Below are 14466 nucleotides of genomic sequence, written 5' to 3' on the forward strand. Positions count from 1 at the left end.
AATCACAAGTAAACAGAAATATTAATACTTGATCACTTGTTTATTCTTCAACACTTTACTACTAATTTTCAAACTTAAGTCAGAGAACATGATAATCAAATGCAGGCGGGAAAAAGGATACGTTCTACAAGGACTAGCTATTGAGAACAGTAATGGAAGTGGAGTTGAAACAAGGCAAAAAAAAAGAAGAAAAGGTTTGAACTTTGAAAAGAGACAAAAAAAGACAAGAGTTCTTAGAGAGGTGAGATAGAGGTTGGATTTCCAAAGATTCACCACTATCTTATTGCATTTATTATCACCATATCACACTGCCCACTCGTCCTTTCCCCTAAAAATTACCCTTTTGTCACCTTGCTTCTTTTTTTTCCCTTCACTTATTGGTACCAGCTTTCTTTCAAACTTCAAACTTCAAACTTCAAACTTCGGTCTTCCTCTCTCTAACTTCATATTTTTTAGGCTACTACTCCCTTGTCTTTAGTGTTTGTGTTTGAAAAAACAAGTATCGTAATTTTGACATTAAGCAGCTCCCTCTACACCTGTTAACAAAAGGGTGTTTCATTGAATCATTGATTATATGAATACTCTGTCTCTCTTATGACCCACAAGAGGAGCTGACTGGTTTAAGGAACAGTTCTAGTTCTGCATTCAGACAGATACCAAGGTGAGTTTCTCATTTTTTTGTTTTGTTTTTGAGAAGAAAAGCAATTTATTTGTATGTAACAATGCATGTAGGTGTAGTTGATGAACGTGCAAAACAAAAGGAGTTTCTTTGGATCTCATTGTTATTCTTCCTTTTCCTTCTGTTTTTCTGTAAATCATGTGTGCTAGCTTGTGGAGTTTTTCTTCTTCTTCTTTTTTATAAATATTTTGGTACCGACAAAGTACCATTGCCCTTGTAACTATGATCCATTTGGTTTTCGAGAGAGAGAATATAAGAAGAGCGAAACTTTGGAATCTCATCACTACCCAGTACCCACAATTCAATCTGTTATAAAATTCAAGCTTTAGTCTGTCCATGTTTTTTCTGGGCAACCAAACACTTATTTTACACATACACCTGTTTTGGGTATCTATAATTTGTATTTTCCCATCTGGTCATTTTAAGAAAAAAAAAATGTTAAGAGATGTTAAATGGGTCAAACATGCGAATCCATGAATGCTGTTTCAGATCTATCCGGGTACTTTGATTTGTTTGAATTTATTTCTTTGGTTTTAATAAACCAAGAGAAAAAACTTGTGTCTTGAATTATTGAGTCAACACTGTCACTATTTATTACTATTTTTTCACTTTAAAAATGTCTAGTTTTGAGGTTGTAATACACCAACACGTGCACGGTGGCGCGTGTGGTGGCATGTTCCTTTTCGTCTCTTTAGAAATATTCTTGGGCAGAGCATGTCCCTCCTCCTCTGACACCTTCCAGTCGCTTATTTAACGCTTCTTTGTTGTCGTCCTTCACCTTCTTTCTGTAAAAAAAATGAGTTGGAGGAGATATGGGGCTGAAAGGACAATAATGCCCCTGCCAAAGTTGAGATTCGAAGCTCTCTTTTTTTAAAAGCAGTTAAGGCGAAAGGTAAAGCATATTTTGATTGATGGATGTGGATAGTGAAAAGGAGTGGTTAAAAGATTGCGTCTGCACTGTCCAAGAAAACAAAGCACACTGGCAGGATATCGCGGTCTTGGTGCTTGTAAAAGTTGGAATGGATGGTACTTTTTTAAATTGTATAGCCCATTTAGTATTCAGGAGTGGACTACGAGTAACATGGAATGGAAATCATCAGAAAAGAAATCACGTGACTATGGAAATCAATTAAGTCAAATGATATGAATGTGCTTTGCTCCGTAGACTGGTATCATGTCATCAGGGTTTCCAGTAAAAATTCTGCCATGCTTGGCTGGGCATTTGAACTGTATGCTAGGTCCTTAAAATGGCAGGTCTCGATCATTATCATAATCAAGTGGTTTGAGAGCTTATACTTTACCTATAATTATTTGAAGTAAAGTTGATATCCTAACTGCTCCCATTAAAGGGTCCCAGTGATAATGATTAACAGGCCCCTGATATGTGCATATTGTGGACCTGTTGAGACCATGTGGAAAGTAAAAACTGTCACCTCTTTACCAGCTTTTCCTGCGAAATAAAAAGATGGAGAATCCTGTCTGGGGTGGTTGGATCATCTTACTTCTTCATTACTTGTGTCTGGTGGATGTAATGCATGATTCTTCATCCGTTTCTCTTGATGGACCATGAGATATTAATAATGCAACACAGTACTCCATTTATTGTTTCTTAACTCTAGGTTTTCCAGCTTTTGGTGATCCAGATTTCTCGTTGCAGTGTTTTTCTTTTTATCTCTGAGAAAATCTAGTGGTGTATTTGGGGCAACATGTCGAGTTAGGCCAGGTCACTGTTGTGGGGGCATACTGTTTTCTTTATTATGTTTTCTTACATTAAAGTTGGCGTAGCAAGCTTAAGTCTGCATTATTTAGTAATGATCATTTCACAGGCTCTTGTATGTCCTCAAGGACGGAGGCTCATGTAATGTTTGCCGTCACAAGAAGTTGGCTTTTGCAAATGCTATTGCTACTCCAAGTTATTTGATTATATTTGTGATGCTACACTCGTTCTTCTTGAGCCTGCCCCCTAGAATATAGCTCATGGAACAAATTAAGATGTGAAGCCAGGATTTATTTCATTTCACAGGGGAGTTTTAAATGCTTCACAAGCCCATGCTTTGACCTTTTACGGTTAACTAGGAAGAGTTGAGTTAACATCCTGTAAAAATAGCTTGGAATATAGCTTGCTGGAGCTTGGTTCAGAGGTCACTGGATTTTTTTATTACAAATTGCGAATTAATTCTTACACCTATAATTGGACTGATATTTTGTTCATCATTTTCATTATAGCCTCCTTTTTTCCTTTCATTTTTTGAAGTTTCCCTTTTGTTTACATATTAAGTGCTGAGAATACAAATTTCCAATGACAGTTGCTTCCAGCTTTCTTGAACAAACATTGCTTTAGGTGCTTCAATGCCGAGATCAAGGTCAGAGAACATTACCCTGCTATCATTTATCAATATACTGTTTTTATATCACATGCATGCGCGTGCCCTGATTGAACTGTTGATTCAAGTTATTTGGATTAAGGGATTTTACTTGCTTCATACTTATAACATGCTTTAAAGAAAATTAAAAAGCTACAGGCATGTTTTTCTGTTAGAGTGTATTGATGCCTTTATATGTACTTTTAGATGTGATTGTACTTACAAAATTCTATTCTTCTATAGGATATCCAAATCTACTATCATTTCATTCAGCAAGGTTAAATTATTATAAAACTCCTGATGTATGCCAGAATCATAACATGAAGCATCAGTTGTTAAACTAGTAGCATGGTTTAAACTATGACAATACATTGATTTATCCGTCAGGAACTAGGCGTCATCGAGGAAGCCTACTTTATATCAGTTGGATGGCATGAAATGCCCCACCTAGTTTCAGGTTGAGGCTTTGTTGTTGTATGGTATAAAATGATGAAATCAACCACGAATCAAGTAGAACGAATTTATGTTATATAACAATTGTTTGACTTGGCTTCCTGATTGCATGCAGCTGCAAGTAATATCCGTAGTTTAGTAGGGTTACTCAACCTGTCCTTTAGATGCTCTATCCTCAATCACTGTGGATTCGTTCTATCATTTCCTTGTCAATTTTTTTCCTCAATTTAGTCTTGAATCAATTCAATTTACAATGAACATCATGACTGTCATGTTACATTACAAGTGGCATGCATTAAGGGTCTAAATTCTTTTTTTGTTTTGTTTTTTGAAAATGAAGTTGCTGTTCATTTTGATTTTGGCTATAATATTACCAGTAACTTATGAATTCATTGTGTCAAAAATGTCTGATGGCTATTTTGGTTTCCATTTTCTGTTTCATTGATAATTAGAGGATCAGAAATGCCTCAAAGGCAGTCTCCTCGAGGCTCACATCCGCATAGGACATCTAACTCTGATTCCGACCCACTGCATCATAGACCTATAACTGATCGAAGAGAGAAGCTAGGAGACCGTTGCTCCCCAAGAGGCTCCCAGCCTGACTCATTAAACCAAAAGAAGCTTGGAACCCGCATTGCAGATTTAGAATCTCAGCTTGGCCAAGCACAAGTAGAGCTGAAGACTCTAAAAGAGCAGTTGGCTTCAGCTGAAGCCGCAAAGAAAGAAGCTCAAAAAGAATTGGAGAAAAAAGCCAGGAAAGGTGCTGTTCCAGAGCCAGAGGTGGATTCCAAAAAAGCAGATAGCAACTCAGCAGATGAAGTTTCTGAAGACATCCAGCTGGAAACTGATGTTTTTGAAGTTCCAGTGGAGAAAAAGACTGTTGAGCCCAAGGTTGATCCTGGCGACCTGCTTGATCAGGTAGAAAAAGAAAACAACCCAACTGATATACCGGCTGAACCACTAGTGATTTCAGAGCCAGAAAAGCTGTCTTTTCATGACCTGGCATTGAAGGATGATGAGATAAATATGCTAAAAACCAAGCTAGAAGAGAAACAAAAGGACCTAGAGGTGTTTGGTATGGAAAATGAGAACTTGAAGAATCAACTGAATGTAGCAAATTTGTACATCTCATCTGCCAAATCCAAGGAAGAGGAAGTGTCCTTGAAGCTGGGCCAATTGGGAGAAGAGCTGGAAGCAAGTAAAGCAAATGCTGCCCAGTTAAAGGGGAAACTGGAAGCTGCCGAAGGAGCAAATGAAGCATTGGAGACAGAAATGAAGAAAATGAGAGTGCAGACAGAGCAGTGGAGAAAAGCAGCAGATGCTGCTGCTGCAGTACTTGCTGGGGGAGTAGAGATGAATGGAAGGATTCCAGAGAGGTGTGGCTCCATGGATAAGCACTTTGGTGGTGTATTCGAGCCACCAGTAGGAGGGTATGCTGGTTTCGTCGGATCACCTGGAATGGCTGATGATTTGGACGATGGTTTTGGTAGCGTGAAGCGAAAGAGTTCTGGGATCAAGAAGTTTGGAGACTTGTGGAAAAAGAAGGGCCAGAAATAAGATGTTATGTTGTTGAAATCCCCATGTACCCTTTTTTATTGTGTTGGTAAGGAAATGGTTGCTCGCCATTTCACATTTTGTTGTCAATGTTTATATATGTTGAAGTTACGTTATCTAAACCTTTTCAGGGATGATTTTGTAGCATGCTGTTGCTTTGGTGAAACTGGGAATCCTCCTAGCTTTCACAATAAAATATGTGGAGACCTCACTCCTTTTCAAGATACTTGAGCTTGAGAGGATATTGCACAGTGCAAACACCCAACTACCCCTTTGAATGATTGAAATTTGATGGTTTTTTCGGTGGTGAAGTGTCGGATACAATGACAAACTCCGCAGGTTTGAACTTCTTGATTGATAAGGGATTTGGATTTTGATATAACATGAGATTCTACCAGTAAAGCTACTCTGCTGCAACAAATTGATTTGGTAGTATTTGGTTGATTTTTTATCTAAAATAGATGGATACCTATAAATTCAAGAAATTGGAAAAGAAATTAAACGGTAACAAATTACGTTAAATTAATAATTAACCAAACACTTAGTGATAAAATTAAAAAAATAATTATTATAATGAATAAAATAATAATAAAAAAGCTAGGAAGATTCAAAGTTTATAGGTTTTTAGAGAAAAGCTCAAGTATCCAGGCCTGCAGCAGTCCACTCACTTGTTTAGATGTTATTTTTGTTTAAGTTTTACAAGGTATTGTTTACCTTTTAATACCTTGAAAAAAAAAATAGTAGACAACACGTGGCCCAAAGTGTTCAGATTTTAATAACCTTTCAGTCACTAAAAAATTAAGTTGGTCTCTTTCAAACAAAAAAAAAAAAACTAAATTTTAATCATAATATAGCTTCAAATAAAAACACATTAACACATTCTAAAACATATTTATAACAGCTAATAACCTAGAAATTAGCTCTAAAATTCACCATCAGTTTAAAATAAAATTTTTTTCAAGTTTCTTGTATAAGCTTTTTTTAATTAAAAAGAATTCATTAACACTAAAACTTTTTATTTTCATAGTTGAAATCATTTTTAACTAAATTTTTTTTATCATTAAAATCCAATTACATTCTCTCTCATCTCTCAAATGAGGAATAAAAACATAGAAAAAAATTAAATTTAAAATAAAAATTAAATTTTATAAATCATTAGAGATTTGAGGTTATAATTTGTAAAGTTAAAGAACCAAAGTATACTGTTAGCTTCAAGTTTTGAAAAATCTTTTTTTTTTCTGCTTTTTTCATCTTATTTCCCTAGCTTTAAATTTTTTCCTTCCTTAATAAATTTACTTTAATTGGTTATTAATTTGGTTATATAGGGGCATGATTGAAAAATCGCTGTGACTATATAATAATTCGTTCTGAAGAGTGGCGCGGGGAAAACTATGTCCCACTTGTGGGGACTATTATTATTATTATTAACAATTAACAAAACATTCAAGGCCTCAGGAACTAGTTATTTTTTAAAATTTTATTATCTAATATTAATTTTTTTAAATTATACTTTATATTTTTTCTATTGAATTATATATTGGTTTTATAAATTTTTTTTATTTCAAACTTTAATGTTATATATATTAGATTTGAGGCTTTATAAATTTTTCTTGATTTTTAACTTTCAACAACTCAATTTTTTTTATTTTTTTTATTTTATCTTTCCTTCAACAACTCAATTTTTTTTATTTTTTTATTTTATCTTTCAATATTGAGTTGTTTTAAAAATTATGTTTCATAATTTTTTTGATATATTTTCTATTGGATTATATACTAGTCTCATAGATTTAGGTGTTTTTCTTTTTAATCAATTTCATCCTTTAATATTAAAAATGGAGTTTCATAATTTTCTTTTATTTGTTTATATGAATTTATCCTGATCTAATGACTTAAATTATGGGTTTAATAGGTTAACTCGGGTTATTTTTTGATTGATTATTTCTCTATTTTATCCTTTAACTTTTATTTGGCTATACATTAAGCTTCATCATTTTTTTTATTGATTTTTTATAAGTTTACCATGATCTCATGAACCAGATCACAAGTTTGGTAAATTGACCTAGGTTAACTTTGCTTATTTTTTAGTCATTCTGTAATTGAATACTCATTTTAACTGGGTTTGTAACTTTTTGTATTTTATTTTTGTAGAATTATTCTGACATTATGATTCAAGTTTCAAGTCTGGCAAGTTGACCTGAGTTAACTTAATTTATTTTTTTGGTTCTTTTTTTAATTGTGTATTTTTTTTTAATTTCACCCTCCAACAACTCAATCTTCTTTCTTTCTATTTAATTTTTGTTTTCAATTTCATCCTTCAATATTTGATTGTTTGAAAATTGAGCTTCATAAATTTTTTTAATTTATTTTTTAGAGAGTTTTTCTAGTCTCATAGATTTATTTATTTTCTATATTTCAACATTTAATATTATATATATATTAGAAATGGAGCTTCATAATTTTTTTATTTGTTTTATAAGTTAGCTTAGGTTGACTTGAGTTTTTTTTGTATTTTTTAATTGATTTTTTTATTTCATCGTTCAATATTAAATTAATTAAAAATTAGGCTTTGTAATTTTGTTCAATTTGTTTTTTATGAGATTATCTAGATCTTATAACTTGGGTTATGGATTTTGTAGGTTAACCCAAATTAACTCAAGTAGTTTTTTTTCTGGTTTTAATTTAATATATTTTTTAATTTTATCCTTTAACATTAGATTAATTTGAAATTAACCTTCATAATTTATTTTTTTTAATAGGATTATTACAGTCTTATAACCTAAATCACACTTAATATGTTAACTCAGGTTAATCTAACATGTTGTTATCTTATTATTTGAAAAAAAAATCTTCAATATATCATTATATTAATATTTTTTAAAAATATCATCCTATTGCTTAAATTGTAAAATACCCTTATGAAGTTATGAAATTTGAGGGGAAAAAGATTCTTGAACTAAAAAGGTTCCAAAATCATAAATAATATAAGTTTTTGATTAAGGCTTTTATTTAGGATTTTATCAGCAAGTTGACCAGAAATGCCCTGAAAATCCTCACTGTTCGCTCTCTCCGTCCCTGCAAAGTAATAAAATTACAAAAACACTATAAGGAAAGAAAAAAGAAACAAAAAAAAAAAGCTAAAAAATATATATATAAAAAATACAATTCTCTCTCTCTCTCTCTCACACACATTTTTCACCACCAATGCTTTTGCCTCTTTCCGTCGCCGCCACCATCATATGCTTCCTTTACTATCTAAATTTTGCTTACAAAGAAAAATCAGAATTTTTTATATTCAAGAGAATATTAGTTTTCTCATAAAAATCGAGAAGGCATTTTACAATTTAAAACCTATTTATTTTGCATAATTGTTTTTAATAGTAACAGCGTAGGACGTCATGAAATAACTGGTTGTAGCGAGATGAGGTGATTGTGATGGAAAAAATCATAGCAATAAGATGATGGTAGAAAAAAAATGATGGTAAAAAGATATTAATGATGGAAGAGATGGTAATGATAGTGGAAGAGAAGAAGACGATGAATGATAAAAACAATAATTAAATGATTTTTTAAGTAGACGATGAATGGTAAAAACAATAATTAAATGATTTTTTAAGTAAAATATTATTTGTAAAATATTTTACTGTAAATAAACTAAGTTTAAAAATTAATTATAAAATATTTTTTATTGATTACTTTTACCATAAAATATTTTACAAAAAACAAATACAAGAAAATGTTTTTTTTAAAACCAACATGGAAAAATTGAAAACTATTTTGCAAAACAAAGGGACCTTAACTGACAAATATTTTACTTCCCATTGTACTTAGTGGCCATCGCTTACTGCTATAATTGCCATCTACACCGATGCTCATCATCAAGCAAATCAGAACCATTAAATCAAACAGAATCTGTAATTCCAAGCTGATTCAAATAGAGCCTGTCTCTTCTACTTTGCAGAGCAGAATCCAAAGAGCGAACGCCTCACATTGCACACCCAGAGACGAGCCATAGGAAAACTTCGCTTTCTAACGGCCTGGCATTTGCTTTCAAGTGGCATTTTCTCATACTCGACAAAATATTCCATAGCCATTGCCACTCGAGCGAAAGAGAGTGAAATAGATTTCCAAAACTTCATCAAGGAAAGGAAGCTATGTTGGTATACAACAATACCATTTACTAATCATCCTCATCATCACTGTCATAGTTCTGGAATAGGGATTGTAGCCCAGTGCTTGTATCATTGCCTTTACTCTCCTCCACTTGTTTATTCTCCACTGGCTTGTTACTGTCAGAAGATGCAACTGGTTTCTTTATCACAGATATCCTGATCATCGGGGATCCAAAACTGGGTTTACGATCATTCTGAGTCCCTGAACTGCTTGAATTTTCTGTTGACAACCAAATAAAATGAATGTCAGACTCACCTAGGATTTCATAATAACAGATCAATGTAACAAGTAAAACAACAGGTAACAATCCTAAGCTGAAAACTATGATCTTGGTAATGTGTAGGAAATCAAATTTTCTGACATCAATGTTTCTAAATACGCTAGCATTTGAAGGATATTCTTTTACATAGAGCATTGATAACTTCTATTTGGGACACCAACACACGTTTTTTCTTAATACATTAGACCTGTCATGCAGACCACCGGAAAGGCAGCGAAACATTTTGATTATTAAAATATACTTTTTGCAGGGTAAGTTTGATATTTAGCAGAAATACACTGAACATTTAGCCACAGAAGTGTGTTTGAGAATATTCTAACTATATATGCTGTTCCTGCCTCGTAGTTGTCACATTATTCAAACACCATAGTCAATCTATCGATATTAACAAATGAATAGCTTCATTCAATGTCAACAAGGAGCTTATATATAACTCATCTTTGCATTCCTTGCTTCTAATTATGAACTCTAATCTAACTGCACTTCAAGAATTTTAGTTCAGTAAAAATTAAGGAAGGAAAAGGTAACAGACAGATATAGAGTACCTTTGTTATTTGAGCTATCTGAAACACTCGCTTTTGTTAATGAATCTGTTGGTTTACTTGAAACTTCATCAGCAACTTTCCTCTTCTGCAATGCATGCAGGCAAAAGTTCAAGTTAAGGAACCCTTTAATCTCCCATAAATTGCTATATTGGAAGTTTAATACATTGCAAATGAAAAGAAGAGAAAGAAGGGCAAATATAAATGGTTCAATTATGCTCATGATGAGTGCAGTAGATATGATGAGTGCAGTAGATGAAATACTGTATAAAATTGACAAAGTTGATGCATGACAGCGATGCATCCAGACACAATGCTTGAAGAATGTAGAAGGTCACACAGACAGACTGTATTGCTGATAAATATGCATTCAGGTAAACTGCTCCTCGTGCCTGAATGAATAAGGAGTCGCTTAATTAGCATGCTCCAAAAAGTCACTATCATAACATTTTATCTGAACTGGAATTGTAGAGATGTAAAGGTTGGAAAGCGGGGCAGTAAATGGAGGAATAAAGCTATTTTTTTATTTTGTTTTTTTGGTAAAGTGAAAAAGCACAAGGATGGAAGATAATTTTAGGAATATTAATATTTTCACAAGTATGGGCATGGTTGTGAAATATTCATATATGTTCTATATCACCCCTTATTAATACTCTTGACCCACCTGTCATAAATATGCTTCCCTACTGCTGTGTCTTTGCAGTTGCAGGTTCAGCTACGGCTATATGATCAAAATTCAGGACCAGTGAGCCAAAAGGACAAGATTTAATACATACACCTTCGCATCCCTTTATCTATCTGAGTTCTAAACTAGAAATTCAATCCAAGAAAAGTTGATTTCAGGAGGGATAGATTCTTGAAGTATGGAGCTAATTAATTGAATATTTCAGTTTTTCTATAGGTAAACTCTAAAGCATACACACTAGCTCATTCCTACAAAGAGCATCTACATATTTCTTTCCAAATTCAATGCATCCAAAGCTCCGTCATTATATTTTTTAAGTGATAAACGCAATCAAAGGGCAAAGCCTCCACAGCAACAATACTTAAAGGGGAACAATAGTCATATTTGCAAATAAAAGTGACGATGGATTTAGCTTTGAGATTAATCATTCCTTTTCTCTGGAAGAAGTAGAACATGTGTTCTATAACCATTTATATTTTGAAATTATACTGAAGGGGAAATTGCCTAGGGTAAAGAATGCATGTGAAAGTTTACAACCACATTTGATTCGTTTTCTCATAATTTCCTTTAATGATTACACCAACTATATTCTGTATCATTCATATTTTTCTCATATATCCAGAAAGTAACCAATAAAAGGAATAAATAGAATTACAGGATTCTCATACCTTGAGCTTATCATTTGACATGTTGAACTCTTCATCATCATCAGAATCTTCATCAGAAATTCTTCTAATAACCTCCTTTTTGCTTTGCTTTAAATTTTAAACACAAAACAAACCATATGTGAGCAACCAGTCATATAGACGAAGGTAAGGAAAGGAAGGGGATTCAAAAGAGCTGGTTAGGAAAAACTAGCAAGTACAGAAATTGAGCACTAACTTGGAATATTGATTTTATAAGAGCTTCATCCTCTTCTTCCAACTTCTTCTCCTGTCAGCACATAAATCCATTGCCGGTGTCAGAACAAAGGCAATACAACACAGAGATAAAAAAGAAAACGTTCCCAGAAGAAAGCAAGCACTATGCCTGCAAGAATCTCTATTTTGAATTTCACATATTCACATGTAAAAGCACAGAATGCACATACTTTTCTTTTCAATGAAGTATATATCGAATAGCTGAAACTCCATACCTTTTCAGAAGCAGTGTGCTGCAAAGCCTCGAGCATTGCATCTACACTGACAGTTGCATGCCGGGACTGCAAACCAAAAACAAAAGTCAGTACAGGAAGACAAAAATCACCAGAGCATAATTTTAACCAATAACATCAATCCAAAGCATCAAAATGCCAACTTCCCACAAACCAATTACCTTCATAGACTTCATTTCGTCAAGTGCAGCAAGAATGTCCATCTCTCTTTTAGAATCCAAAGTTCTATTCTCCAACGATTTCATGGCATCCCCCATCTCTTCAGCATCCCTCTTCTTCTTCTCACTGTCCAGCACCTACCACCACAAACAACAGCATTATTTTCCAAACAAGCAATCCTAACATATAAACAACAACCAAAGTACACCATGGTAGCTAATATTTTTACCTCATCTTCGGCACGCCAAGGTTCAAAATTCCGCGTGGCACCACTCTCAACTGTATAATCCGAGTTTTGAGGATCGGTCTTCATTGCTATCTCGGCAGAACACTTGGTACACTTGAAGTAAAATCTAAATATTTGTATTCCTAGATACGTCTGCAAAAAAAAAAAAAATCACAGCCAAAACCCAAAATAAATAAATAATCATAAAAAAAAACTACGATAGTGAACTGGGACAAACTAAATCCTGATTTTACCTCGCCAATTACGTCTTCTTTGCGAGAATTAAACTTGGTGCCTTTATAGATGTAATTACCACAAGTATTGCAACGGATGCTCATAGGAAGCATCATTCGGACCTTTATCTGTTGGTTCTTGGGTCTTCGGATCCTGGGTAATTTCGATGGATCAAAATCTGGTGGGTAGTACTTGTTTAACACCTTTCTTTCTCCCATCTTCTTTGCTTAGTTACTTGCCCTCTTCTTCTTCGAATGAAATAGAGAGAAACAAAACCCAAATTACTGCAATTGATTGAAGATTGGGTGTTCGGATCGTGAGTAATCAGGGATTAATTTTGACTTGATCTTTCAAATCGGAAAGCCGGAGAGAGACGCAGCGTGATAATAATGAACTAGATAACCGGCCTCGGCTGCGGTTCCGAACAAAATTGTTTTCAACGTGAAAAATATGTCAAGCCAAGAAGGCATTCTCAGAAAATGTCACTAGAGCGTGTATAAAAGTGGAATAAAGATTATTTTTAAATTGTTTTTTTATTTAAAATTTTATTAAAATAATATTTTTTAATTTTTTATATTAACACATTAAAATAAAATAAAAATATTAATTTAAAATTTTTCTAATTTTAAAATGTTAAATAATATCTTAATCTAATTTGAGTTTAACTTAACCAATTTAGAATATATTTATTTTTGTGATAGCATTGTGCTTTTCAAAAAAAATTGAAATTTTATTTTGTTTTAAATTATTTTTTTAGTATTTTTAAATATTTTTGATACGTGTATGTGAAAAATAAATTTTAAAAAATAAAAAATATTTTAATATATTTTTAAATAAAAAATAATTTAAAAATTAATTGTTATCACAATGTTAAATATTACTTTAATAGGTCTAGAAACAACATTAACAAATACTAAAAACATGATTTGATTTAAAAATAAATCTAATATCATTCATTCTCTAAATCGAGATCCTTCACATAATTTGTTTTAAATATTAAAATCACAACTTATTGGATCGATTTGAGTTTCATAACTTAACATGCTAAAATCGCAATCCAAGTTATGAATTGAACTAGTTTTAATAAAAAAAAAAAATTATTTTTTATTTAATTATATAAAGAAATACAAGTAGTCACTCATAAAACAAAATAAATTATAAAGTTAATTAAAAATAAACTGTGTTATAGGATAAAGTTGAAAAAAAAATTAATATAAACTCAATGTTAGCCGAGGCCTACGCCTATATTCCTAGGCCATCTTTTGAAATATAAAATTAGAAAAAAAATAAAAGATAAAGGAAAAAAAAAGCCTACGCCTATATTCCTAGGCCATCTTTTTTTTTTCCAAGTTCAATCCTTATATCAAATTAAAAGATTTAATGAAGTGCAAATATATAATTAGACTTTTAATGAGTCAAATTACATTTATTAGGGATTTAATTGATGAAAAATTAAGTTTGGAAGCCTAATTTGAATGTAATTGAGAAGATTGGAGTTTTAGAGGACCAAATTTAATTTTTACAAGCCATTTTAGTGAAATCAGGGATAAAATTGTTAGAAAATCAAAGTTTTGGGGGTCAATTAAAGGTCCAATTGAAGAAATTCACAACCAATAATCTTTTAAAAAAGAAGCTAAACTTTAGGGACTTCATTTGATTAAAAACAAGGGTGAAATTGAAAAAACTAAAAGTTTAAAGGTCTATTAGAAAATTAAATTGAAAATATCCAAGATCAAGAACTATTTTATAAAAAACCACATAAATTTAAGAATTCAATCGTAAAAAGCTAAGGGTGAAATTGCAAGACAAAGAAACTGTTTTGTCTTCTACCATAGTAGCGTGTTAGAACATATGATGATTTTCAAACTATTGTAATCATAACTAGAATATCCGTTTGCTAATAGTTAATACAGAAACTCCCCCTAGGAGTCTGCAGGATCTCCAACTCTTTATTAAATAATTCTCATC

At 32.4% G+C, this 14466-nt stretch overlaps 2 protein-coding genes across 5 annotated transcripts; one reads left to right on the top strand and one right to left on the bottom strand.

Moving 5' to 3' along the window:
- The first annotated feature begins 302 nt into the window (after window positions 1-302).
- On the top strand, window positions 303-5275 carry LOC105112638 (interactor of constitutive active ROPs 4-like). 4 transcript variants are annotated; one of them, XM_011008403.1, is made up of 3 exons: window positions 303-661; window positions 2986-3042; window positions 3948-5275. In XM_011008403.1, the coding sequence occupies exons 2-3, from the start codon at window positions 3029-3031 to the stop codon at window positions 5050-5052; spliced, it is 1119 nt and encodes a 372-aa protein (XP_011006705.1). In that variant the 5' UTR covers window positions 303-661; window positions 2986-3028; the 3' UTR covers window positions 5053-5275. The 4 variants fall into 4 exon arrangements, with proteins under 4 accessions (XP_011006705.1, XP_011006708.1, XP_011006707.1 ...); XM_011008406.1 differs by lacking the exon at window positions 303-661 and adding an exon at window positions 1451-2294; XM_011008405.1 differs by lacking the exon at window positions 303-661 and adding an exon at window positions 2306-2402.
- Window positions 5276-8821: 3546 nt separating this feature from the next.
- LOC105112640 (coiled-coil domain-containing protein 94 homolog) lies at window positions 8822-12980 on the bottom strand. The gene is made up of 8 exons (XM_011008407.1): window positions 12519-12980; window positions 12268-12417; window positions 12041-12175; window positions 11862-11927; window positions 11609-11659; window positions 11395-11481; window positions 10045-10129; window positions 8822-9438 (listed from the first exon to the last, which is right to left on the bottom strand). Exons 1-8 carry the CDS (start codon window positions 12714-12716, stop codon window positions 9227-9229), a joined length of 984 nt encoding a protein of 327 aa, XP_011006709.1. The 5' UTR covers window positions 12717-12980; the 3' UTR covers window positions 8822-9226.
- Between the last annotated feature and the right edge of the window lie 1486 nt (window positions 12981-14466).

This window comes from Populus euphratica, unplaced genomic scaffold, assembly GCF_000495115.2.
Source record: "Populus euphratica unplaced genomic scaffold, PopEup_1.0 scaffold352.1, whole genome shotgun sequence".
NCBI classification, from domain to species: Eukaryota; Viridiplantae; Streptophyta; class Magnoliopsida; order Malpighiales; family Salicaceae; genus Populus; species Populus euphratica.

Coding starts and splice junctions, on each gene's coding strand:
- LOC105112640 (XM_011008407.1), bottom strand. CDS start 12,716: ATGGGAGAAAGAAAGGTGTTAAACAAGTACTACCCACCAGATTTTGAT. Junction 12,176..12,267: donor CTTGGCGTGCCGAAGATGAG/GTAAAAATATTA, acceptor TTGTGGTGGTAG/GTGCTGGACAGTGAGAAGAA. Junction 11,928..12,040: donor ACGAAATGAAGTCTATGAAG/GTAATTGGTTTG, acceptor TTTGGTTTGCAG/TCCCGGCATGCAACTGTCAG.